Source organism: Momordica charantia (assembly GCF_013281855.1).
Source record: "Momordica charantia cultivar OHB3-1 chromosome 9 unlocalized genomic scaffold, Mcharantia_2.0 BLBB01000009.1, whole genome shotgun sequence".
In the NCBI taxonomy this organism is placed as follows: Eukaryota; Viridiplantae; Streptophyta; class Magnoliopsida; order Cucurbitales; family Cucurbitaceae; genus Momordica; species Momordica charantia.
The window spans coordinates 2,035,495-2,062,196 of record NW_028275167.1 but is presented as its reverse complement, the minus strand read 5'-3'; the positions used below and the strand labels follow the sequence as shown (position 1 = coordinate 2,062,196).

Genomic DNA, 26,702 nt, shown 5'->3' with positions numbered 1-26,702 from the left:
ATCCGCGCGTTGGGCTCCAAGAGATGGCCGGTTGAAACGGAGAGCCGGCCCATTTTCACTCGGGAACGACTTGTCGTAACGGCTGATGGAGCGTCACCCGACATCTAGCACGTGTCGGACGGATTGAGTTACGGAAAAAAGAAACCAACTTTAAAAAAATAATAATAACAAAGAAAAAGAGCTTTTTTTAATGGCTTTGCTTTGCCCACATAACAAATTCGGATCACGTGTGATTATAAAATTGATTAACACAGAAATCAAAGAGAAAGGAGAGATTTTTATAATTTTTTTGTTGTTAAAGGAGAGATCTTTTTGGTCAAAGTAACATTTCAGACCGTACAAAATCCATCGCCCCATTTTCTCCTCTATTTCCTTGTTGTTGAACCAATAACACAATCCAAACGGGAAAAAAGAAAGAGAAAAATTTGACTCCATGCTTTGAAGTCGATCTTTAACGGATTTTTCGTTAAAAGATTGGCCAAATTTTTAATTTTTGTATGAACCAAAAACATGAGGTTGGAAGGGGAACACCGTAGCCAAACACTCCCCCCCACCATGTGCCAGATTCAGTGACTACCCCACAAACCACAATCAAAATTTTCTTCAATTTTGGGTCTGTAATCCACTTGAATCTTGACAACTTGGCACTTTGTGGGGCACAGCCATGGCTATGGAGATATGGAAGAACTGGAGAGGAGAGGCCTTCAACTTCTGGGATTAGGCCCCCCATGGCCCTTTCTTTTGCCTAAAAGTAGTTCTCATTCAACCCCACCTGGTTCCCACCACACTTACTTCAGTTTTTTTGTTTTTATTCCTCTCTCTCTTACTTTCTTTTTTTTTTCCCCTTCTTGTGGGTTGATGGGATCCTCTGTAGTGCAAATCCAAGGTAACCCTATTCCTTTCTTTCACAGAATCCTTCTTTCCCAATATATATTCTTTATCCAATATGAATAGGCCTTTTTTCTTTCCCTTTCTTCCCTTTTTTCTTCTTCCTTCTGTTTAACTGCTGACTTTTTTTTACAACCTTGTGTTTTCCATGTATGTTTCTTGCTGTTGCTTCTCAATTACCTTCGTCTCTTCTTTCCGATTTTTTCTTTTTTCTTCTTCTGCTACTTTGATTGCTTAGTTGCTAAATTCTGTACTTTTCCCCTTTCAGTGCTTGATTTTGTGGTTGTTGTCTGCATTTTTGTTGTCACCCCGAATCTTTAGTTTTCTCTACTGTTTTGATTTCAGGTGCCACTAGATATTTGGTCTCTCTTATATATTTCTCTGCTTCTCTCTCCTATCTTTTTTTCTTTTTCATGTGTTCTTCCTGTTTTTTCATGATTTTCAGCCAGAAGATTTGTTCATTTGAGGTGGGCTGATGATGGGTCTCTGCCAATTGTGAATTCCTCACCAAAACTAATGTTTTTTCTTTCTGGGTTTGCAGAATTTTGTGGTTTGATGGTTGGTTTTAGATAAGTAATCAAAAAAATGGAGGAAGGTCTTTCTGAAATCATGTGGAATCTTTAACATTTTTTTCCCTAGAGAAGGTTGTGGTCTTGTTACTTCTAAAAGCATTTAATATCCTGCAAACTGGTGAAGGAAATTGAATTTGATGGGGCTTTCTGGTTTTGAAATGACGACTCTTTGTTTTAACAAACAGAATTTTGAAATTGCTTAGTTTCTCTTTCATCTGAAAGTTTGGTGAGAGAATGAGAGGGGGAAAGGATGAAGAAAAATTGTTAAGTCCTATGTTCCCTAGGCTTCATGTCAATGACACAGAGAAAGGAGGCCCAAGAGCCCCTCCGAGGAACAAAATGGCTCTCTACGAGCAGCTCACCATTCCTACTCAAAGGTTTTCCTCTGGATCAGCTTCTGCTGCTCCGCTTCCGAGCAGCACGCCAGCTCCCTCAACATCCTCTGACCATGTAAGCTCCATAGATAACTGCAATTATTGATGACTCGCATGTTTATTGCTTGGGCTTTCGGTCTTTTAGTAATGACCTTGATGTTACCTTTTTAGAAAAAACTGCATTTGGTTGTTCTTTTAGGTAACGAAACTGAAACCATATATTCATATAACATGTTTGATGAAATGTTTGGTTTTGAAGCTTAACTGCTCTGTACTAACTACTAGCTTTAGTGTCTGAAGAGTGAAAATGTGTTTTGCCTTTTATATTCACAAGTTCTCTATTTGTTTTACGTTACTGATCGAATTAACTGACTTGTTCTGCAGCTTGCTGGCCAAAAAAGGGGCTTCTCATCGTCCTCCAAGTGCTCTGTACAGTCTCATCAAACCGAGAAGCTTCATTCTCATGCTTCTAGAGGCATTGTGCAAAATAACGAGGCGAAGTTGCTAAAGGCGAGTCTGGCAGCAACTGGACCAATTTCATCGAGTTCTCAACAAAATTCAGTCGGGAAGAATGAAATCTCGAATCTCAAGAACTTTTCTTTGAAGGATGTTAGAGAAAAGGATGACGACTTCAGTGTTCCTGCCACTTACCAACCTAAAAATGATGTGCACAATCATGATAGGGAAAGGATGTTAAGCAGTGGTATGAGCTCTTCAGCACAACTTGGAATTCTTTCACGAGCCAATATAGCGGTCACGGATCTTACATCTCGAAAATCTGTGGGGAATGAAGCTGAGGAGAATCCAAATTTGTCCAAGGCTACTCGGGATCCTGTGGAGAGGCCTATATTTATCTCTTTAGCTACAGATAAGGACTCTGAAAAGGCAAAGCTGCCCCTTCGATCTTTGGCTAAAGAAAACTGGACATCCGTTAGCAATTCGAACAGACTGTTTGGTGCAAACATGAGAACATATCGAGAAGGGCTGGCTGCGCAGAGCAGCTCTGAAGCTCTCAAAGACAAGGTGGGTTGCACCCGAGTTACCGGTCTGGAAAATTCATCCATGGTGATAAGAGAATCATGTTCGGCATTGTCACCCAGAGATGGTGATAGAAATTTAGATAACCTCGATAACCGCAACAGGCCTAATGAGTTTGAGAAGTTTACTACTGTGCATTTGAGAGAAGTAGAACAACATGCCAATGTTTCAGATGCTTCATTGGTAGATTCAACTCCAGCGTCAAATATCTCCCCGGATGTCATCGCGGGAATGATAGGCGAAAAACAATTCTGGAAAGCTAGAAAAGCTATTGTTCAGTGAGTATTCGTTTTTCATAAACCTTATTGACACATTGCAGATACTGCTTAGTGCTAAGAAATACTCTGTGAAACTTGATAGTAGAAAAGGCCACCCAGTAAACTACTAAACTCAAAAACTCAAATAGGTTCCGGTGTATTTATTTTTTTTTCATATACTTAACATCCCACTTCACCCGTGAGCTCGGAATTAGTACAAGTCCCGACAAACAACCATCAATATTAATTAGAGAGGACATGGCATTGGAAGATTTCGAAGATAGAACCTTATACTCTGATACCATATTAAACCATCTTTGGATCCTTTGAAGTGATGGTTTATGGCATTCTTAAACATTTATTCATACTCTTTCAGTTTGCAATCTATTATCTTCAAGAGGTTCCAAAATTGAGTTTCTTCACCAGTTGTGACACTTTCTGATTGATGCATATGCCATTAGGACCAGCGTATATGATCTGATTCATGCTGTTAATTCTCTGGTGTTCTTCTTTAGAGTTAATTTTTAAAGCAACACTCTTTGAAATTTGAATGATCACCATCAAATGATCCTTTAACTGGTCAGATCACCTAAATCTCCTTTGTGATTAGAATTCCTTGTATATTTGACATATTCTTCTCACTTGAGAGCTATATTTTGGGTTAAATCTCCATTGCAATACTGTATTCGTCGACTTCGAAATCTGGATGGATATTATCTGTTGATCCCTAATACCCATCTTTTTCCAACTGTTTTCAGTCAGCAAAGGATTTTTGCAGTACAGGTGTTTGAGTTGCATAGACTGATAAAGGTACGCCATCATTTGGCTCCAGCTGGTACTTTAACATTCGTCGTTGTATCCTGTTCTCCTTCCGTGATAATGGTTTATTGCTTGAATTTCACACAGGTACAAAAACTCATTGCTGGATCACCAGACATCTTACTTGAAGACTATTTTGATAAACCGCCATCAACTGTATCTGCTGTTAAGAACAAGCCAAGTGATGTTAAGAACAAGCCATCTGAGTGTGCTCAACGTCCGCTTCCGAGCACCACAGTGAAATGTGCAGATAAGAATCCTCATGCCAAGCTTCCTTTACCTTCTTTCAACAAGGACAACAGTAAACTCACGATTACTCAACAAACAAACTACGAGCTTCATGTAAAAGACGCACCACAAACTCCCACAGCTGCTGCTCCGAAATCAGATCCCTGGTGCTTGAACCACCCTACGCCAGGAAACCAATGGTTGGTTCCTGTGATGTCCCCTTCTGAAGGGCTTATTTACAAACCATATACAGGGCCATGTCCTCCAACTGCAGGGTTCATGACACCGATGTTTGGAAACTATGGAACAATGAGCCTAAATACAGGCAGCAGAGCTGGCGACTTCTACACTCCAGCTTATGCCGTTCCTGCTTCTCACCCCCAAGGTTTTGGATATTTTCCCGGCACGATTCCACCGTACTTTCCACCTTATGGTGTACCAGTAGCCAATCAATCCATGTCTGGGTCAAATCCAGATCAAATGAGCCTTTTTGCCAAAGTCAAGTCAAAAGAACAAGAAAACCAGATATCAACTGGGGATATTAACTACTTGATGCATCAAGAAAACTCGTGTGAAATGCCGAGCCAAACGAGCCATTCAATGCCATTTCGCGTTCGAAACTTTCATGGATCGAAAGGAAGCGAGTTGCAGGGAAGTACAGCTAGTAGCCCCTCTGAGAGAGGCAATGGAGACGTGCTTCCTCTTTTTCCTACCGAACCACCAGCAGTTGAGGAGTCGAGTCTAAATCCAGAAACCAGTGAACACAAGTCGAGGGCAATTAAGGTTGTACCTCACCATCCTAAATCAGCAACTGAATCAGCTGCTCGGATATTTCAGTTAATACAAGAAGAAAGAAACCAATTATGATGTAGTTTTCAAATTATATTTGTAGAAATCAACTTTTACTCCCTCCCTTTTGCCTTGACAACAAAGGACTTCAGCTCCTCAGAGTTGATCAAGGAGGTGACATTCATCAATAGTCTTCTTGAAAATGTAAGAAAATTTTGTCTCTGTAATCACGTTTTTCTGGTTAACGGAAATGTGAATATACTTCTGAAAGATATAAAAGCAACTCTTTTTCTTTGTTGGGCGCTTTCCAATAGTATGTGTTATGAAAGGTGGCCTTGTAGGTTCTAAAACTGAAAGATTGGCAGCACATATTACATTAAAAGTTCCGATTCAACATGTGTATGGAATATTAGTTTGCACAGACGTGTATTAGACATTAGTTGTGTGAATTAAATACAACTTCAAGACTTGTTAGATTGATTTCAAATATTTGTCACGCATAATAGATATAAATAGTAATATAGGTAAAAAAACAATAAATTTTGAACAAAACCTTTTTTTTTTTAATATTGATTTAACTAATGACGCATTTGGTATACATTCTGTAGCAACTACAAAACTCACAAAACCACCTCATCTTGCTCTGCTATGAGATTTGATTCAGAAAAAACAGCATAAATAGAAATCCTTCTCTTTCCCGGTTGGAATCCATGAATAAAGAAGGCTTGAATTTCAGTAAAAAAAATCATGGTCCCATCTGGGAATCAGGAATGAGTTCCAGTAGGCAAACACATTCAATATGAGTGTGGGGGAACATATCTACTGGCTGTAAGCTCTTCAGTTTGTAACAACATTTAATGCCTTGCTCCACCTGCACCACGGAATATTTCAACAGCTCAATTGACTGATATAAAGGGAAGTTTTGTGCTGGTAGGAATAAGCTTGGACATACCACGCCGTGGCAGAGATAATCAAGATGGCAAGCACGGGTTGCAGGATTACATGATACATAAACTATTAAAGGTGCCTTGATTTTGAGAAGGAACTTAATCAACTTCATGTGCATACCTGGACGGTTCAAATCTACATCATATGTTGCAGTCATGTAGTTCAGACAGGATGAAAGTCCAAAAACAGAGCGTCTACTCATAGAGCATAGATATCTAAAATTTAGACCCCGCTTGATAATGATTTTTTTTTTTTTGTTCACAGTTATCATTGAATACCCACAAAACTGTATGAGCAAGAATTTATTGTCTGGTCGATAGCCAAGAACCTCTAGAGGATAAAATAACAATAATAATTAGTTAATGAGCATGAAGTGTCTGACCTGAAATGACAGAACCTCCTCTTTGTTCTGTTTACTGATTCTGTTTTAATAATCATACTACCAAGCCACATTCTATGTACTTGTAATTATTTTTATCATGAGTTAATAACAACAACTAGACCATGAAAATCCAAAATGGATAAAAGTGAAAAATTATACAGGTTGATGTGGTCAACAGTTCACGACTGACAAATGTTGAAAACACAAGAAAAAAAAAAAAAAAAATATATATATATATATATTAAAAAAAAATTAAGTTCAATATTAAGAACAAGTGGATAATAACAGAGTGGCAAAGTCCTACCTATGTACTTGAAAAATGACCTTTTTGCTTTTCATTGTGATATCACGGCTTGCTTTCACCACTCTTTCGTCGTTCTGTATATTAAGTCAGTCGAATAGATGAACCAAAAAGTTGAAAAGAAGTTCAAATAAATTGATGCAAACTCATACACTGCAGCGAACTGTTCTACTCCAATCATATAACTAACTATCCAGAAGAGCTCTTGATGCTGAATAATCAAACTAATGGCTTCATAGTAACTAGCACAAAGTTAGAAATCTCGGCTTAATCAATTGCATTGCATTTTTATGGCAGCATTTCAAGGCAATAAGCTTGTTATCCGACCAAAGGAACAAACTAAAGCGACGCATAACAACACTATCCAATCCCAAATTTGATTTTCCAGCAACAATTTCTAGTAGACTCCTCCGGGATACGAGAGCCATGGTGAAAAGTATGAACTTACGAGGTTATTAAGGAGAAGGCGTCGTTCATGGAGGATTGAGTGGATAATGTCCTCGCCCTTTTCGGTGAGCTCTGCAACGCTGGCCCTGCAACTGCGCAGTTTGGAAGAATCGAAAATTAAAGATTGCTTCTGCTTTTAATTGCTCAAAACCCTAATTCAGAGAGAGAGAGAGAGAAAAATACTATTATAGAGGAGCTGGGGCTTTTGGTTTGGAAGCCATGAGAGTGAGAGCGGCCTTCTGAAATCCGGTAGCGGAATCAGAAGTTGGTAAATTTGGGAAATTTTATTTTTATTGTCTGAATTTTAATTCTGAACTTTTAACCTATATCATCAAAATATCAAATAAATCATAAAATTCAACCCAAACCTAACATAACTCTCAAAATCAAGTTACATGAAAATGAAATTTCTTTTAACATAGCAAAACAAATCTCTGTAAAAAATGTTCAAATTCAACCCCCCAAGGTCGCTCTAAAAATATATATATAGATTAATTTTAAATCTAAGGTGTCTATTTTAATATTTTTACTTTCAATTTAGTTTATTTTAATTTTTCAAAAAAACAAAAAAAAAACTTTTGTTTCGTCTAAATCTCTTCACTTTATAAATGTAAGTATTGGTCTTTGTATTTTAAAAAATGACCATTTTGATATCTCCAATTTCATTTTCATCTCATTTTTTCACGCTACAATTTCTAGATAAAACTTCACTCACTAATTTTTTTAAATGTAGCCGTAAATTTGTATTAAAAGATTTTAATTGTGTATAAAATTTTGCGAATAGAGATCAAAATGTTCCCTTTTTTAAGAGTATACGAGATCAAAAAGAACTGAATATATAGATTAAAATGAACCAAAGTTAAAAGTATAGAACCAAAATGAATCAAAGTAAAAAACACAAACTAAAATAGTATTTAAATCAAAACACGAGTACGCCCTGCAAATTCAATTGGAAAATATAAAGGCCAGACATCCTAATACGAAAAACAAGAGCAGTGAAAGCCTGATGCCATTCCAAAAAATTCTAATTTTTATTCCAGCTCTCACCCTTTTCACACGGTTCATTGTTTCGTAGCAACGTAAATATTTTTAATGAAGAAACTGATGAAAATCCTTATTCTTCAAAACTACAATCAACTCAACAAAGAATCGAACTTACAGATCGAAAAGTAAAAAAAAGGAATCGATGAATTGTTACATGCATGCAACGGAACAATGTAGTAGCATAAATTTTGAAAAGACAAATATAACTACCCTCGTTGGATTTATTAATATAGACATTTCAGTGTCGCTCCATACATTGACTCCACATTTTGCATAAATAGAATTGAAGAAAAGTCCTATTTGGGTCATTAAATGCTAGAAAGTATTTTAATTTCTTTCTTTGAGCAAAAGCAATAATGGTAGGCGGCAACAACACATCCACGACATCTATTTCAATCAAAGGGGTCGGAGAAGAAAATTGTCGAGACACTTGAAGAAAAAATCTAGTACTACGGGAGTACCATATTTCATTTTATTTGCAGAATAAATAGAAAGAATGAACCTCGCACTACTTTTAATATAGTGCTGATATAGTACTGATACAACAAAAAAAAAGTTAATGGAAGGAGGTATGGTACTCTGATACTCCTAGTACCATAAATTTTTCCATTCAATTTGAGATATGAAGTGAAAGTGAAGAAAATGGTAGAGAGAAGGAACTCTCACTAACCAAAGGACTTCCTTTTGTTAGAAATCCAAAAACAACATTTTGGAACTCGTTTATTATACACTTCTTAAACAACATTCATCTGCTTGAACATTGAAATGAAACAGTAAAAGCAAATGTATCATGTAAACGGTAAACAAATGGACTTTATTCTGGAAGATTCTCTCGTTTCTTTCTTTTCAAAGGAGTCATAAGAGCAAACTAGTAGCACGAGACCTAATAACTCTAGCTTTCTCATCAAACCATAACCTAGAAAGGATCTCAAACAATCCTTCAAAAATGGGGACACTAAGCAAATAAATTTTTTACAGAGGAAACCTCGAATCTTTCTCACGAAAGAATAGTGAAAGAATATATTATTGTCTGCGTTTGAGGATTCCGTTACATTGAGTTAATTAATATTTTGAGGCAACTAATGAATTGGAGAATAAATATTTCAATGAATTTTATATTGCGAGCCATGATATCAAGGTAACTAATTTTCGACATAGTAAAAATTAAAACAACTAATTTTTTACACAACCATTTCCCTAGACAATTATCATATCAAGGCCATCAATATTTTAGGACAACAAAGATATCCATGCAACAAATATTTCAAGATAGCTTTCATTTCAATTTTTAGGGCAACCCGACATATCAAGGCAAAAAATATTTCAAAGCAACCATTACTTCATGGTAGCCAATATATCGACAAACTTCTTATTCCAGGATAATCAAATAACATAGGCAGGCAATCGTTATTTTAAAACAACGGATATTTTAGGACAACCTATATATCCAAGACAGTTCAAAACAACCGAATAATTGAGGCAACCACTATTTGAATGCAACAAATATTTTAGACCATCAACAAAGAGTATACAGTCTCGGAACATTGGTCCAAAAACACAAAGTCTTGGGATTACAAGACTTTCACCTAAGGATGAGGAGATTTGAAGATTGGATGCGGCTATCACATGTACTAAACAACAGTGTGCTCACAACCGCCGACAACAAATGGGTTTGGATGCTAGACCCCTCCAAGAATATTCTCCACCAAATAAGTATAAGTCTACAACTTCTTAACAGCATCAGAGAGCTAGCAACCTCTCTCTTTTACAGCAAATGGAAAGGGAAGTACCCCAAGAAAGTAAAGGTCATTGTTGGGAACTCAGCCACGGTGAAATCAACATTCGTGATCGGGTTCAAAAGCAATTACCCCATATGGCTTTATCCTACAATTGCTTACTTTTTTGTTTTAAGACATCAGAATCACCGGGACGCCTTTCCATCGCATGCTCCTTTACATATGCATTTTCGGAGAAGAATCTCCAGGCTTTTGGATGGCAAACAGCCCAACACAACATCCCATACAGCTTCCTAGACATACTGCTGAGTGGCCATCCATTTAAAAAAGAAAGAGCTATCCTTTGGGTCCAAATTACCAAGGCTTTCCTGTGAAGCTTAGGGTTGGAAAGGAATAATAGGATCTTCTAAGCTTCTTCTCTGCCTATTGAGGTCTTCTTTGATAGAGTTATTATACTAGCTCTAGGATGATGTAAATGTTTCTACTCTCCATTCACTAGTTACACACTAAACGACCTTGTCAACTGGAGGACGCTCCCTATCAGGCCAACTTGGAGACAACCAATATTTTGGAACGATTCTATCAAGAAACAAATATTTCAAGGTAATTAATATTTTTGGATAGCTATCATATTGTGGCAACAAATATTTCGAGGCATAAGATACTTTTGAGGAAGTCATTACTCAAAAGGTCGAGAGTTATTGAGGCAATACATATTTTAGGATAACTATTATTCGAAGGCAATCAATATTTCAGGACAACCATAATTTCATGAAAACGGCTAACTTTATGCCGACTGATATTTCATGGCTGTCACTATTTAGAGACAACTCTCAATTCAAAGAAACTAATATTTTGAGGCAGCTATAATTATGAGGCAAAAAAAATGTTCTAAAGTTATTATGAGGTATCGAATAGTTAGGGAGAGACATATTTCTATCACTGGCGGCTTTTGCCACTTATGATCAGTGTTCACAAGAGCAAGACGATTCAATGTCCTATATATTTCGACACAACTTATTTAGTGAGGCGACCAATATTTCCAAAAGAAAAAAAGAAAAAACCATCATATTTTGGACAACAATTATTTCGAGACAACCATCATTTTGAGACAATCCTCATATGGGAACTACCACAATGAATATATACGCAATCGTTGTTTTGAAGCTACCAATATTTTAAGACAATCGTCGTATCAAAGTAACCAATATTTCAAGAGAACCGTTATATTGAGGCAACTATTATAGTATTATTTTGGTACGGCCATCATTCCTTTGAGGCATTTGAGGCAATTGATATACAGAGGCAACCGGACCTAGCAAGACAACTAGACAACTACTTATCCTTTTATATTTTGAAGCAACTGATATTTAGGGACAACCAACATATCAAATCAACCATTTGTTCTATGGAACAACCAACATACAAAGACTACAATTGCTTGTATAAAAGAAACCGACAGTCGACATAGTAAAGCAACAATTATTTTGAAACAACCACCATTTCGAGGCAAACAAACATATCAAGACAATCAATATTTAAGACAACCAACATATTAAGGTAACCATTGGTCCTTTGTTTTAGGGCAACCAATATTAAGGAAGAACCAACCTAGGAGACAACTATTGATTACTGTTTTTCAAGGCAATGAATATTTAGGTACAATTCACATATTAAGAGAACCAGTGGTTCCTTTGTTTAAAGCAATGAATATTAAGGGACAACCAACAAATAAAGGCAACATTGATTCCTTTCTTTCCAGACAACCAATATTAAAGGACAACCGAAATATTGAGAGAACAAAATGTTCCTTCATTTCATGACAACCAATATTAAGAGACAATCGATATATTAAGAGAACCAATGGTTTTTTCATTTTGAGGCAACCAATATTAAGGGACAAACGACATATCAAGGGAACCAATGGTTCCTTCATTTCAAGGTAACCAATTATTAAGGGACAACGGACATATCAAGGGAATCATTAGATCCTTTATTTTGAGGCAACCATATTAAGGGACAACCGACATATCGACGGAACCAATGATTCTTTCAATTCAAGGTAACCAATAATAAGGGACAACGACAATATCAAGGGAACCATTGGATCCTTTATTTTGAGGCAACCAATATAAAGGGACAACCGACATATCGAGGGAACCAATGGTTCCTTTTATTTTAAGATAACCAATATTAAGGGACAACCGACATATCAAGGGAACCAATACATTCTTTATTTTGAGACAACCAATATTAAGGAACAACGACGTATCGAGGGAACCAACGGTTCCTTCATTTCATGGTAACCAATATTAAAGGACAACAAACATTTCAAGGGAACCGTTGGATCCTTTATTTTGAGGCAACTAATATTAAGGGACAACCGACATATCGATGGAACCAATGATTCCTTCATTTCAAGGTAACCAATTATTAAGGGACAACAGACATATCAAGATAACCATTGGATCCTTTATTTTGAGGCAACCAATATTAAGGGAAAACCGACATATCGAGGAAATCAATAGTTCCTTCATTTCAAGGTGGCCAATATTAAGGGACAATGTACATTTTAAAGGAACCATTGGATCTTTAATTTGAGGCAACTAATATTAAGGGACAACCGATATATCAAGGGAATCAATGGTTCCTTCATTTCAAGGTAACCAATATTACGGGACAACGAACATATCAAGGGAACCAATGGTTCATTCATTTCAAGGTAACCAATATTACGGGACAACAGACATATAAAGGGAACCAATGGTTCCTTTGTCTCGAAGCAACTATTTTTAAAGGACAACCAAAATATTGAGGGAACAAATCGTTCCTTTATTTCGAGGTACCCAATATTAAGGGACAACCAACATATAAAGGGAACCATTGCATCCTTTATTTGAAGGCAACCAATATTAAGGGACAACCGACATATATAAAGGAAAATATTAGATTCTTTATTTTGAGGTAACCAATATTAAGGAACAACCGACATATTGAGGGAACCAATGGTTCCATCATTTCAAGGTAACCAATATTAAGGGACAACAGATATATCAAAGGAACCATTGGATCCTTTATTTTGAGGCAACCAATATTAAGGGATAACCGACATATCGAGAGAACCTATTAAAGGACAACGGACCTACCAAGGGAACTATTGGATCCTTTATTTTGAGGCAACCAATATTAAGGGACAAACATATTGAGGGTACCAATGGTTCCTTCATTTCAAGGTAACTAATATTAAGGGAACCATTTGATCATTTATTTTGATGTAACCAATATTAAAAGACAACCGACGTATCAAGGGAACCAATGGTTCCATCATTTCAAGGTAACCAACCAATTATTAAGGGATAACGAACATATTGAGGGAACCAATGGTTCCTTCATTTCAAGGTAACCAATATCAAGGGACAATGGACATATTAAGGGAACCGTTGGATCCTTTATTTTGATGTAACCAATATTAAAGGACAACCGACATATCAAGGAAACCAATGGTTCCATCATTTCAAGGTAACCAACCAAATTATTAAGGGACAACAGACATATCACCGGAATCATTGGATCCTTTATTTTGAGGCAACCAATATTAAGGGACAACCGACATATCGAGGGAACCAATGCTTCTTTCATTTCAAGGTAACCAATAATAAGGGACAACGACAATATCAAGGTAATCATTGAATCCTTTATTTTGAGACAACCAATATTAAGGGACAACCGACATATCGAGGGAACCAATGGTTCCTTTATTTTAAAGTAACCAATATTAAGGGACAACAGACATATCAATGGAACCAGTAGATCCTTTATTTTGAGGCAATCAACATTAAGGGACAACCGAGTATCAAGGGAACCAATGGTTCATTCATTTCATGGTAACCAATATTACAGGACAACAAACATTTCAATGGAACCAGTAGATTCTTTATTTTGAGGCAACCAATATTGAGGGACAACCGACATATGCAGGGAACCAAAGATGCCTTCATTTACTGGTAACCAATTATTAAGGGACAAAGGACATATCACGGGAACCATTGGATCCTTTATTTTGAGGCAACCAATATTAAGGAACAACCGACATATCGAAGAAACCAATGGTTCCTCCATTTCAAGGTGACCAATATTAAACGACAACGGACATATCAAGAGAACCATTGAATCCTTTATTTTGAGGCAACCAATATTAAGGGACAACCACCAGATCGAGGGAACCAATGGTTCCATCATTTCAAGGTAACCAATATTAAGGTATAACAGACCTATCAAGGGAACCATTGGATCCTTTATTTTGAGACAACCATTATTAAGGGACAACCGACATATCGAGGGAACCAATAGTTCTTTCATTTCAAGGTAAACAATAATAAGAGACAACGACCATATTAAAGGAACCATTGGATCCTTTATTTCGAGGCAACCAATATTAAGGGACAACCGACATATCGAGGGAACCAATGGATCCTTCATTTTAATGTGACCAATATTAAGCAACAAAGGACGTATCAAGTGAACCATTGGATCCTTTATTTTAAGGCAACCAATATTAAAGGACAACCACCAGATCGAGGGAACCAATGGTTCCATCGTTCCATCATTTCAAGGTAACCTATTGAAGGACAACGGACCTATCAAGGGAACCATTGGATCCTTTATTTTGAGGCAACCAATGTTAAGGGACGAACATATTGAGGATACCAATGGTTCCTTCATTTCAAGGTAACCAATATCAAGGGAACCATTGGATCATTTATTTTGATGTAACCAATATTAAAGGACAACTGACATATCAAGGGAACCAATGGTTCCATCATTTCAAGGTAACCAACCAATTATTAAGGGTTAACGAACATATTGAGGGAACCAATGGTTCCATCATTTCAAGGTAACCAATAATAAGGGACAACAACAATATCGAGGGAACCATTGGATCCTTTATTTTGAGGCAACCAATATTAAGGGACAACCGACATATCGAGGAAACCAATGGTTCCTCCATTTCAACGTAACCAACCAAATTATTAAGGGACAACAGACATCACGGGAACCATTGGATCCTTTATTTTGAGGCAACCAATATTAAGGGACAGCCGACATATCGAGGGAACCAATGCTTCTTTCATTTCAAGGTAACCAATAATAAGGGACAACAACAATATCGAGGGAACCATTGGATCCTTTATTTTGAGGCAACCAATATTAAGGGACAACCGACATATCGAGGGAACCAATGATTCCTTTTATTTTAAGATAACCAATATTAAGGGACAACCGACATATCAAGGGAACCAATACATTCTTTATTTTGAGGCAACCAATATTAAGGAACAACGACATATCGAGGGAACCAACGGTCCCTTCATTTCATGGTAACCAATAATAAGGGTCAACGACCCTATTAGGAGAACCATTGGATCCTTTATTTCGAGGCAACCAATATTAAGGGACAACCGACATATCGAAGGAACCAATGATTCCCTTATTTTAAGATAATCAATATTAAGGGACAACCAACGTATCAAAGGAACCAATGGATCCTTTATTTTGAGGCAACCAATATCAAGGGACGACCGACATATTGGAAAGTAACCAATATTAAGGGACGACCAACAGAGGGAACCAATGGTTCTTTCATTTCAAGGCAACCAATATTAACGGACAACCGACATATCAAGGGAACCAATGGTTCATTTCTTTTCAGGTAACCAATATTACATGACAACCGACATATCAAGGGAATTAGTAGATCCTTTATTTTGAGGCAACCAATATTAAGGGACAACCGACATATCGAGGGAACCAATGGTTCCTTCATTTCATGGTAACCAATATTAAGGGACAACAAACATTTCAATGGAACCGATGGATCCTTTATTTTGAGGCAACCAATATTAAGGGACAACCGACATATCGAAGGAATCAATGATTCCTTCATTTCAAGGTAACCAATTATTAAGGGACAAATGACATATCAAGGGAGCCATTGGATCATTTATTTTGAGGCACCCAATATTAAGGGACAACCGACATATCGAGGAAACCAATGGTTCCTTCATTTCAATGCGACCAATATTAAGGGACAAACCGACAGATCGAGGGAACCAATGGTTCCATCATTTCAAGGTAACCAATATAATATTAAGGGACAACAGACCTATCAAGGAAACCATTGGATCCTTTATTTTGAGACAACCAATATTAAGGGGCAACCGACATATCGAGGGAACCAACGGTTCTTTCATTTCAAAGTAACCAATAATAAGGGACAACGACCATTATCAAGGGAACCATTGGATCCTTTATTTTGAGGCAACCAATATTAAGGGACAAGCAACATATCGAGGGAATCAATGGTTCCTTTATTTTAAGGTAACCAGTATTCAGGGACAGCCAACATATCAAGGGAACTAGTGGATCATTTATTTTGAGGCAACCAATATTTAAGGGACAACCGACATATTGAAAGGTAACCAGTATTAAGGGACAACGAACACATCATGGGAACCATTGGATCCTTTATTTTGAGGCAACCAATATTAAGGGACAACCGACATATCGAGGGATATAATGGTTTTATAATTTCAAGGTAACCAATATTAAGGGACAATGGACCTATCATGGGAACTATTGGATCCTTTATTTTGAGGCAACAAATATTAAGGGACAACTGACAGATCGAGTAAACCAATGTTTCCTTCATTTCAAGGTAACCAATATTAATGGACAACAGACATATCAAGGGAACCAATGGTTCCTTTATTTCAAAGCAACTATTTTTAAGGAATAACAAAATATCGAGGGAACAAATCGTTCCTTTATTTCAAGGTAATCAAAATTAAGGGACAACCGACATATTAAGGGAACAATTGGATCATTTATTTTGAGGCAACCAATATTAAGGGACAACCAACATATCGAAGGAACCAATAGTTCCTTCATTTTAAGGTAACCAATATTAAGGGACAATGAACATATCAAGGAAACTGATGGGGGCAAATATTATCAACAATCACAAAGAAAAGAATACACAACTAGAGCATGAAACAATTGCAAATCTCATTATTAGGCCAGGTTCATCAAACTTATTATTCAGTAAACATAAGTTGAAACCAAAGCAATAATCTTCTTGATAAGCTTTGGACCAAAGTCATGACAATATAGAAAACAAAATATTTAAAATGAATAGTACAAAATGACCATACCAAGTACACTGTAGACAAGTCCCACCTCAGTTCACCTCATTCTAGATTTTTCCCTAGTAAGTTCTACAAGTAAACTGTTGGGTTGCTACACTCAATTCCAAAAATGATCTACGAAAGATTGATGTGCATCTGGTTAAAGGAGAGTTAAGCTGGAAAGACTTCATTTTAGACATGCAACTGATTTTGACCAACCCTTTGATTTTCGACAATGGTCATGTATGTTTTCGTAAGGAATAAATTTTATCTACAAAATGAGCAATACAAATGGAAGAACACCAAATAAAGGAAACCACAAGAATTGTAAAAATAATCTCAGTTGGAGGTGATAGAAGAGAAAGAAAAATGATGGAAATTACAATGTTTGTATGCTCGAAGTTCTGAACAACCCCTTCAATATCATGAACTGCAAGGGGAAAAACACACATATTGCTAAAAGAACTTACTTTGCTTCACAATTAGATGGGTAAGCATGGCAAATGCGGCTTGCACAGTTTTCTTTGTGCACGGCATCAACAACCACTAAATCATAATCAACCCCATCACCCTGCCAGAGAGAGGAGATTGAATAAATCTACTCAGTGAAGCATGAGGAGTAAAAGAAATGAGAAATTATTTACTGAAACATACCAATAAAATTATATACACAAATCAATTAAAGAAAGAGTAACTCTGGTCATTCTAAATAATAAATTTCTTATCCTCGCCCCTTTTTTGTAAGGTACGAATCCCATCCTACTTCTCATACCGTTTCCAAACAGGATAAACCTATTCAAGTTTCATCAAAAAATTGAAATAGAGGGATAACAGACATGTAAGAATTAATATCTGAGAACACAAGATTAATATCTGGAAACTTAGTTGAATTGACACCAAGTCTAAAATAAAAATAATAAAATGAGATTAATAAGTCTTTACAATACTAGCATGATACTATTTAGCATCTACATCTATACCTATAGTCCCAACGAAAGCCACAGAGAAAGTAGTGATATATCTCTTGAACCCAATGGAGTAGCAGACTCAAGAAGTTGTTGAAGATTAGGGTTTAGGACACACGAGTTAGACAGTGGCACTGATAGAAGAGAAGGTTGAAGCGAAGGGCGATGAGGAAAGGGGAGCCGTGACAGGAATCGAACTCAGAATCGTAGTGTTTCAAAAGGTTGGGGTAGAGATCGGATTCAAAAATTTTCTGCACATCATATGGTAGACGCGATTAGGGTTTGAATTCTCAAAGGCAGCGATTTGTCTCGGTTTCATACAAAGATCCGCAACGTCCGAAAATCGTACAGAAAAAAGATTGAGAAGTTTACCTGCGATCAAGAGAGGAAGAGGCAAGTGGAGAAGACGACTGAGGGGATCGTGAGCGGGAGCGGGTTAGGGTTTACAAGACAATCTACGAGTAACGGTCACTTTTATTCTTAAATAAATTGGGGAGCACGGCATTGAACTGGGCCGAGCCATTGGGCTGAATCCGGTGGGTTGGATTGGGCCTTTTCTATACAAGTTGGATTGGGCCTTAGTATTTGGTTCCCGGCCCATAAAATATTTGATTTTCTCGTTTTCATTATCTATAACGTCATCGTGATTATGGATTAATGAACTTGTTTACCAAATAATCTTTTAATTTTAATTCTATTAAAATGATCTTTTAATTTGCGTAAAAAAATAATAATAATATTTTAATTTTAATTGGTTTCATAATCACCATGATCTCTTTTATTTCTATTCTCAAAAAAAAAAAATGATCTCATTCATTTCTAAATTACATTATTTCTAAACAAAATAAGTCAAATAGTCAACCAAAAACAGTAGAAAATTTCGGTCCATGCAGAAACAATCGAAACTAAGTTAACCATTCAAGAACAGTCCAAATCAATCATGAATAAACCCTAAAATCAGTTCAATAATCAATCAAGGACAAACTATAAAACAGTCCATAATAAGCCAACAATAAACCCTAAATTAGCCCATGATCAAAACATAATGAAGTAAAAAAAACTTAAATCAGTCGGTTCAAAATATGATCAGGATCACTCCCAGAAGTTCATACCTGAACAATCCATAATCGATGCATCAAAATTTGGGTATGATCGACTAAATCAGCGGATGCCGGTGATGACTGGAGGAACAGCGCCGGTGGTGGCCAAAACAAAAGGAGCGAGAAGGAGCGGCGGCGAACAAAAAAAGCGAATCACGACGGTTGGAAGAATGGCGAAGGAGAGATTGCGAACAACAAAATGTAAGTGGCGGCTGCCAGAGGATCAACAATTGGCGAGATGGCAAATGATCAAGCGACGAACGATAGATGAAACGGTGGGTGGAGCACCGGAGAAGAACGACGGCGGAACGATGACCGGCTAGACGAGCACCATATGAGAGAGAGGCGACGAATTTTATGGTTAATGATTTGACACCATTTAATACAAAATGTATCATCCGACTTTAGATAATAGATAATAAATTCAATCCAAAAATTTAATTCATTTATATAGATTCTAACACTCTCCTTCACTTATGGGTTTGGAAAATTATATCAACGCTTAACAAGTAGAAATCAATAGGAAGGAAATGACTATGCAAGGATTCGAATACAGAACCACCTGCTCTGATACTATTTTAATGATGAATAAACAACCACTCAACTCAAAAGTTTAAGCCGATGAATCTAGTAAATTTAATTCATTTATATGGATTCTAACAGATGCTACAAGACGCATCTCCTAAAACAAAGACAAACAGAACAACCCTGCAACCACTGTCATGAAACGACGATAGCTTTCATTGACTTCAGCTGTTCTAATTTTTGGATAAACTAAACAAAATAAGAAGATGATACAGATTGCTTTAACTAATGACTCATTTGTTATACATTCTATAGTAACTACAAAACGCATAAAACCGCCTCATCTTGCTCTGCTATAAGATATGATTAAAAAAACAGCATAATTATTTATAGAAATCCTTCTCTTCCCTGGTTGGAATCCATGAATAGAAGGCTTGAATTTCAGTAAAAAAAAAAAAAAAATCATGGCCCCAACTGGGAATCAGGAATGAGTTCCAGTAGGCAAACACATTCAATATGAGGAGTGTGGGGGAACATATCTACAGGCTGTAAGCTCTTCAGTTTGTAACAACCTTTAATGCCTTGGTCCACCTGCACCACAGAATATTTCAACAGCTCAAATGACTGATATAAAGGGAAGTTTTGTGCTAGTAGGAATAAGCTTACCACGCCGTGACAGAGATAATCAAGATCGCGAGCACAAGTTGCAGGATTACATGATACATAAACTATTCGAGGCGCCTTGATCTTGAGAAGGAACTTAATCAACTTCATGTGCATACCTGGACGGTTCGGATCTGCATATATGTTGCAGTCATGTAGTTCAGAAATGACGAAAGTCCAAAAACAGAGCGTATACATATCTAAAACTTAGTCCCATTGATAATGATTTTATTTTTAGTCTTCTATTTAAAAAAATTATGCCCGTGTTTTGGTATTTTTTCACATTCTTAAAAATACCTTTGAATTCTTTACTAAATTTAAAAAACAAAAATAAGTTTTTGAAAAACTATTTATTTTAGTTTTTAAAATTTGGCTTAGATTTTGAAAATGTTAAAAAAAAAACAGAGAAAAAAGAAAAGGTGTTTATAAGCTTTAAAGGAAAAAAAAAATGTTATAAAAAAGAGGATTGAATCTTCCTCTTCCTTGAATACTCGCAAAACTGTATGAGCAATAATTTCTTATCTGGTCCATAGCCAAGAACCTCTAGAGGATAAAAGAACAATAATAATCAGTAAAGGAGCATGAAGTGTCTGACCTGAAATGATGATATCAGGCTTGGGGAAATTGTTGCCAAAACTTTCATCAATTTTATTCAGATCCCCTTGAACAAATGTGGCATTACAAATAATGTTTAGTTTGGCATTCAAACAAGCATCTTTGATGGCCTGAGGAACCACTTCATAGCCATAAACATGTTTAGCCCTGAAACCAAGAGATGCAAACCATGCTATTATTGCACAGGTCCTCAAAACAAAAGAATCGATCAAACAAAATTACCTTTTAGCAAGTGTAAGACCAATAGTACCAGTCCCACAAAACAAGTCAAGAACAATTTCTGAACCATCTCCTTTAAGGCCAGCACATTCTTCAATCAGATTATACAAAACCTCTGCCTAAACAAAATTTTGGTCAGTGTCCTGGATTGTATCTATAATTAACAACTATGAAGTGGAATTCAAGAAAATATTTCTCATTTTGTATACCTGATGAGTGTTTGTCTGAAAGAAAGAATTCGCCGATATTTGGAACGTTAGACCTCGTAGGATCTCTGTGATGGTGGATTTCCCATACAAAACATGTTCCTCCTCTCCAACAGAAGTGTTACCAACAGAGGAATTTACATTATTCACAATGCTAACCTGCAGTCATGACGTGATTTAGAAGTCAATACGTCAAAGGGGGAAAATCCAATCCACTATGGCATAAATTGGTAATCTAGATCTAAGTTTATGCTGGCAACAAGTGAGAAAAACTGAAGCAACTAGCAAGTGCATAAGAAACAAAGTTCACCAAATATCCAAGAGGGCGGCTCTTGACTTGAGTGCCAAAATTTCATGAATCAGGAAATTTTCCGATGCTATGCAGCTTTTTAAAAAATCATTGACAAATGACAATAATGGTAATCTTTGATAATTATTTGTTATGTAACCAATTTTGGCCTTCTAAAGAAGATAGGGGTAGCAAAGATAGAAGGATAAGTATTCATCACATAAGTGAAGATAATGACGCCCCTAGAAAATAAATTATACATAAAAGCAACCTAAAAATATCATATATGTCTGGCCAATATAGTAGGGAAATATCATCACAATCTCGAGTTGTTTTTGGAATAGTGACACTGTGCCAACAGTGAAACAGAATAGATGAGTTGGACTAGTTTCTGAAGAGGAATATCACAAGGTCAATGTCTAAGAAGAATTGAAGTAAAGTATTCCCACACTAACCACTTCGGGAATATCTGAGATTTTCTCAACTAGAGGCATCAGCAGCTCAGGCTTGTAGGATGAGGTTACAAAATTAACCATAAGTTCAGGCAAACCAGTCTTCACATCCCTGGCAGACAATTTTCTTCAGCAACTAAATTTAATAGGAAATCCAATTTAGAAATTAATTAATTTTCTACAGCAGAAATGGCTTAAGGTACCATAGGATTCAAAAATTGGGTAGGACCAAAAAAAGAGTGTTCATCAAATGTATGATAAAAGATACAAAAGCATTAACCTAAAAGATATCTTTTAACCTACCACAGGCATCTTCTAAAGTGATAGATTATCTTGACTTCGTTTGATGCTGAATAGTTACATCCAAAGAATAAAAAGACTACAACCTTTCATCACTCAATCTACTAGTCCAATCCATGTTTTTGTTATCTTTTTTTTTTTTTTTTTGTAATGAAAAAACCAACTTTCATGGAGAAAAATGATAGAATTAAGAGGGCAATACAAACAAAAGAAAGCCCAGCCAGAAAACAAAAACAAAAACAAACTACAAATATGCCATTGGGCAACGATTCTACCAGTACGCATACAACTTCTATTCAACCTTTTTTTCTGCTAATATCATTTTCAACTAAAACCTGTCCGTGGATACACAATGACATTCTCGGCTCTCGCTGTGAGTCTAAAGCAAGATGAAGTTTTCTCATGTTAAAGACTTTTTGATATACTACAAGTTGCAGGCATGAAAGAGAACTAGCCAGCTTATATGTAAGAATAAAAATACATAATAAGATATATTTTTTTCTTATACTAGTCTCAATACCTTCCAGTCCGTAGCATCAAATGCTTTAGGAATCCTTTGTGAGAATGCACATCATAAGGAGACAAACCTAATTGTGGATCTCTCCAACATTCTTGTATGGATTCAAGAACCTATTTCAGAAAAGCAAGTCCATGAGGACGAAGTAGAGCAATTTCCACATGCCAATTTAATGTGCTACGCTACCATTAGAACACAATTTGCAGCAGTTCAGACATTCATACAAACCGAAAATAAAAGGTTCAAAATCATGCAAAAATCAACAAAGGAAGTGAACTCGATGTTGCAGAAGTTTAAGCTAATTTAGCTAAAGAACTTTCCATCTGAAAAACAGTGTGGCTGCTTCTCAACTCAAAAATCACTTGAATAATTTGCATTGTGATGTATCTTACCCAAAAAAAAATTTGCATTGTGATGTATAGCAACAGATCTTCATTTAAAACTAGATTTATCATACGTCCACATTTCACCGCCTTCATTTATAATGTTGGCAGAGTCATGGAGAGAAGAAAGCCAGCGGCTATTGCTTCTGACTTTTGACTCTGTAAGGAAGCACAATCACTTACTCCTCTCCATCAACTGCTTTCTGCCCCTTTATAAGTGTTGGAAAATTAAAATCCTAGAAATCGTTTGACCAGTTAAATTCTATTAGCACATGCTTAGAAGACAGTATAAAATCTTTCACATCCTTGCAAGAGGATATCAAAACCATTACAAGAATTACTTTGAAATTTGCTTGCACCCATAAAGTGATTCCTTAAGAATTCTACCTCTGACAAGAATTTTTTGGTCATGAGAAACAGAGAAAGATATGTTCAATAAGAACAGAGGTATTTTGTAAACAAATATTATGCACCATGAGAACACTGAAATCAAATAATATCTACATACAGTTAGAGAATCGATGTGTTCATTCATTTTGCAAAATGTGAAATGTGTTTATTAATAAATCCCACAACCAATGTATAGATTGTCCCATGTACTTCAAATGTCGAATACCTGATTGGCAGGTCCACTTTGCAATAAACATTTGTTGACGTTTAGAACCTTATCAAAAAAGCCAGGAGCATGCAGTCCCAGAGCATTGATCTCATCTCCGTACTGTTTTTCTATCAATGCATCCCTTGGTAGCCATCTTTTAGAACCAAATGAGAATTCCATCTGCAGGAATATGGAAATACAACCAAAGTTCCATTTTCATTCCTTTTTTTTTTCCTTACTTTTTTTACTGAACATTGGCATGCTGTTCTATACAAATAGATCAATATGGTATTACTTAACTTCAGGTTGAAGATCTGAATTTTCAGAATTGGAGTAAAAGATAATGGTATGCCCTTGTTTTGCCTAGTAAGGAACTGGGGTAAAGATTTAAATGGCTAAAGTTGCTCATACTTGGCTACTAATAATATTTGGTACATCATTCTGTGACAAAGTGCACACATCTTAGCTTCTGATTTTAATGGCAATATCCGAATGTGTTTGTGTAGAAAACTATAAAGCTCTCAGAAGGTTGAGAAGTGATCTAATCCCTATTTAAACAGGCTCAACGTTAAATATATACACAAATGAATAACAAAATCCCCCCAAGATATAATCAGAATGAAGGCAAGCAACCAAATTTAACACAGCTTGCTTACTAACCTTATTCCTGTAGTGAAACTGGATATCGCAAGGAACAATATGCTTGAGAACATTATGGGATTCAAGTTCTTTCTGATAAAATTTTCCAACATGAGTCAACAACTCGTGAACTTGCTGTTCCTTAGATCTAACCTGAGCTTCATAAGATAGATTTTGTGTTTTACATCCTCCACAGTAAGAAGCATACTCACAAGGGGCATCAACCAAGTCCCAATGAGGAGATAGTGTCTCTAGCTTAGTCACCTGAAGATACAACAACAAATGAGAAAAACCAGTACTAATAAAGACATGTCGAAGCTAATGCATTGCTGTTTTGCAACCTCCATCACATTCATGATGAAACACAGAGTCTGCAAAGGATATACGGGACAGCCCTATTTTGGTGTTCTTCATTCCCTTTATTTTCTTACTACTTCTAGTATTAGTTGGTTATCGATCTTGATAGATGAAATCCAATTTCAAACTTTTTCCCAAGATAAAGAAATAGCAGAACTTAAACAGGATTACACTCAAGCAGGTTCTAGTGTACCAGAGAACTATTATTAAAAACTCGCACTTAGCATCCAGGGTTTGTACAAGGCATCAACCCAAGAGCAAGATGACTGTGGCACCAGCATGGACGTCGTTTTTGACCCAGACAAAGTGTAAGAATGAATGCTAATTTAGCATTTGATCAATGGTGTATCAAAATTAGCTTCTTTTTAATTATATTATCATTATTTCTTACGGAAAATCCGTCTGACCCTAATGCCAAGGGAAATTTATATGATTTTTTAAATATGTACTACGAACAACCCATGGTGACTAAAATTACATCATTTTTGCCATCCCGAAAATGCATTTACATATTTACATCCAGGAGTCCATTTTTCTGAAACTTGGTTGCACGATTTAAATTCAAGCAGAGAAGCGATAAGCCATTACATAAATTAATCTCCCATTCCCTTGCCAATACCCAAAAGGAGAAAGATGAAACTGACCTCGGCATAGTTTCCCTTCATTCGAGTAACTCGCCCGAAAAAACGCTCGCCGGGGAGGGCTCGGTCACACATGACAACAAACCCAGTGTCAGCCACTTTGCACAGACCCTTTCCCTTAAAGGCCAGCGATTCACAGACCAATTCCAGGGTTTGGCCTCGTTTGGGAAAATACGACTGGGATTTTCTGCTGAGACCATTGGGATTCGAGGGGCCATTCTGCTCGGCTCGCTCGGAATCTCCCTGTGGAAGAGTGGGCGAAAGAGAGGCAGCAACAGAAGTTGTGCTGCGGAGCTTGTGAAAGTGGAAGTTGAACTGAAACGAGCACCTCGCGGTGGAGAGGTGTCTGAATCCATGGCTCGGAATGGACGCCATTCTCCGACAGCACGGAGTTGGCCTCGAGCTCGACGGCGCCGTCGGTGAGCTTCAAAGTTGCCGAGGGAGGCTCGACCGTTGGTCTGTATCCTTGCTCTACGGCCTTGGAGCTAGACGAATTTCTTGTATAATTGTGTTATTTTCCTTAATTAATAATTACAATGTTTATTTTTTTTTTCACTTCAATCACAATGTGAGAGTATTGAATCATATTTAGGCTGGTGATTACAATAATATTCTTTTTAAACCTTCAAACTTTTTTTATGAGGATGATAACATTAAACAAAAAGAAGGACAAACTCATGACAAATAATTGAACAATTTTTCGCCCGAACAATTTTTTCTTTTTTAGTACGACAACTAGGTGTTGACGATTTAAACTAACGATCTTTTGATGTACCAATTACCACTAAGTAGGTTGGTGTGGACAACAAATTAAACTTTCAAATTATATAAATTAGTCATTTATCTAGTAATTATTGATCTTTTGATGTAGTGGTGGATAACAAATTAAACTTTCAATCTATATAAATTAGTCAGTAATTATTATAATAAGATAACTTTTTTTTGTTGAATGTCTCAAAATATTGTGCACACACGAGACATGCAGAACTTTTTAAATTAAAGCTTTTTTTTTAAGTACAAAGTAGAAATTTGATTCCATGCTATACTAAAAAATATATGGTTTAATGGGTTGAACTATTATCATATTAATACGTAACAACTTAGTTCATATAATTTAAAGTTTATAACGACGTAGTTCATGTCGTTAAAAAATTTTGTTAATATTATACATGATTTTTTATGTATGCACGTCGAGAGACCAAATATATTTGTAAATTACCGATAGA

General features: G+C 36.4%; 2 protein-coding genes across 4 annotated transcripts; one reads left to right on the top strand and one right to left on the bottom strand.

Moving 5' to 3' along the window:
* The first annotated feature begins 648 nt into the window (after positions 1–648).
* Positions 649–5,259, top strand: LOC111017652 (ELF3-like protein 2). Its single transcript, XM_022293471.2, has 5 exons — positions 649–886; positions 1,334–1,910; positions 2,219–3,150; positions 3,888–3,939; positions 4,036–5,259. The coding sequence occupies exons 2-5, from the start codon at positions 1,695–1,697 to the stop codon at positions 5,041–5,043; spliced, it is 2,208 nt and encodes a 735-aa protein (XP_022149163.1). The 5' UTR covers positions 649–886; positions 1,334–1,694; the 3' UTR covers positions 5,044–5,259.
* A 246-nt stretch (positions 5,260–5,505) lies between these two features.
* On the bottom strand, positions 5,506–25,979 carry LOC111021905 (RNA methyltransferase family protein). Of its 3 annotated transcripts, none has more exons than XM_088128387.1 (16): positions 25,480–25,979; positions 24,500–24,742; positions 23,858–24,019; positions 22,862–22,971; positions 22,045–22,153; positions 21,304–21,459; positions 21,098–21,213; positions 20,856–21,022; positions 20,264–20,394; positions 19,085–20,188; positions 17,478–17,578; positions 7,227–7,366; positions 7,045–7,135; positions 6,600–6,673; positions 5,918–6,048; positions 5,506–5,836 (listed from the first exon to the last, which is right to left on the bottom strand). In XM_088128387.1, exons 1-10 carry the CDS (start codon positions 25,849–25,851, stop codon positions 20,060–20,062), a joined length of 1,695 nt encoding a protein of 564 aa, XP_087984513.1. In that variant the 5' UTR covers positions 25,852–25,979; the 3' UTR covers positions 5,506–5,836; positions 5,918–6,048; positions 6,600–6,673; positions 7,045–7,135; positions 7,227–7,366; positions 17,478–17,578; positions 19,085–20,059. The 3 variants fall into 3 exon arrangements, with proteins under 3 accessions (XP_087984513.1, XP_087984512.1, XP_022154722.1); XM_088128386.1 differs by having other exon boundaries at positions 5,918–6,033; XM_022299030.2 differs by lacking the exon at positions 5,918–6,048.
* Between the last annotated feature and the right edge of the window lie 723 nt (positions 25,980–26,702).

Excerpts from the sequence above, each read along its gene's own strand:
- LOC111021905 (XM_088128387.1), bottom strand. The coding sequence starts at position 25,851 with ATGGCGTCCATTCCGAGCCATGGATTCAGACACCTCTCCACCGCGAGG. Across the intron at positions 21,023-21,097 it reads GGTCTTACACTTGCTAAAAG|GGCTAAACATGTTTATGGCT; the intron begins GTAATTTTGTTT and ends TCTTGGTTTCAG. Across the intron at positions 20,395-20,855 it reads GCCTGATATCATCATTTCAG|ATCCGAACCGTCCAGGTATG; the intron begins GTCAGACACTTC and ends ACATATATGCAG.
- LOC111017652 (XM_022293471.2), top strand. The coding sequence starts at position 1,695 with ATGAGAGGGGGAAAGGATGAAGAAAAATTGTTAAGTCCTATGTTCCCT. Across the intron at positions 1,911-2,218 it reads CCTCAACATCCTCTGACCAT|CTTGCTGGCCAAAAAAGGGG; the intron begins GTAAGCTCCATA and ends CTTGTTCTGCAG. Across the intron at positions 3,940-4,035 it reads AGTTGCATAGACTGATAAAG|GTACAAAAACTCATTGCTGG; the intron begins GTACGCCATCAT and ends AATTTCACACAG.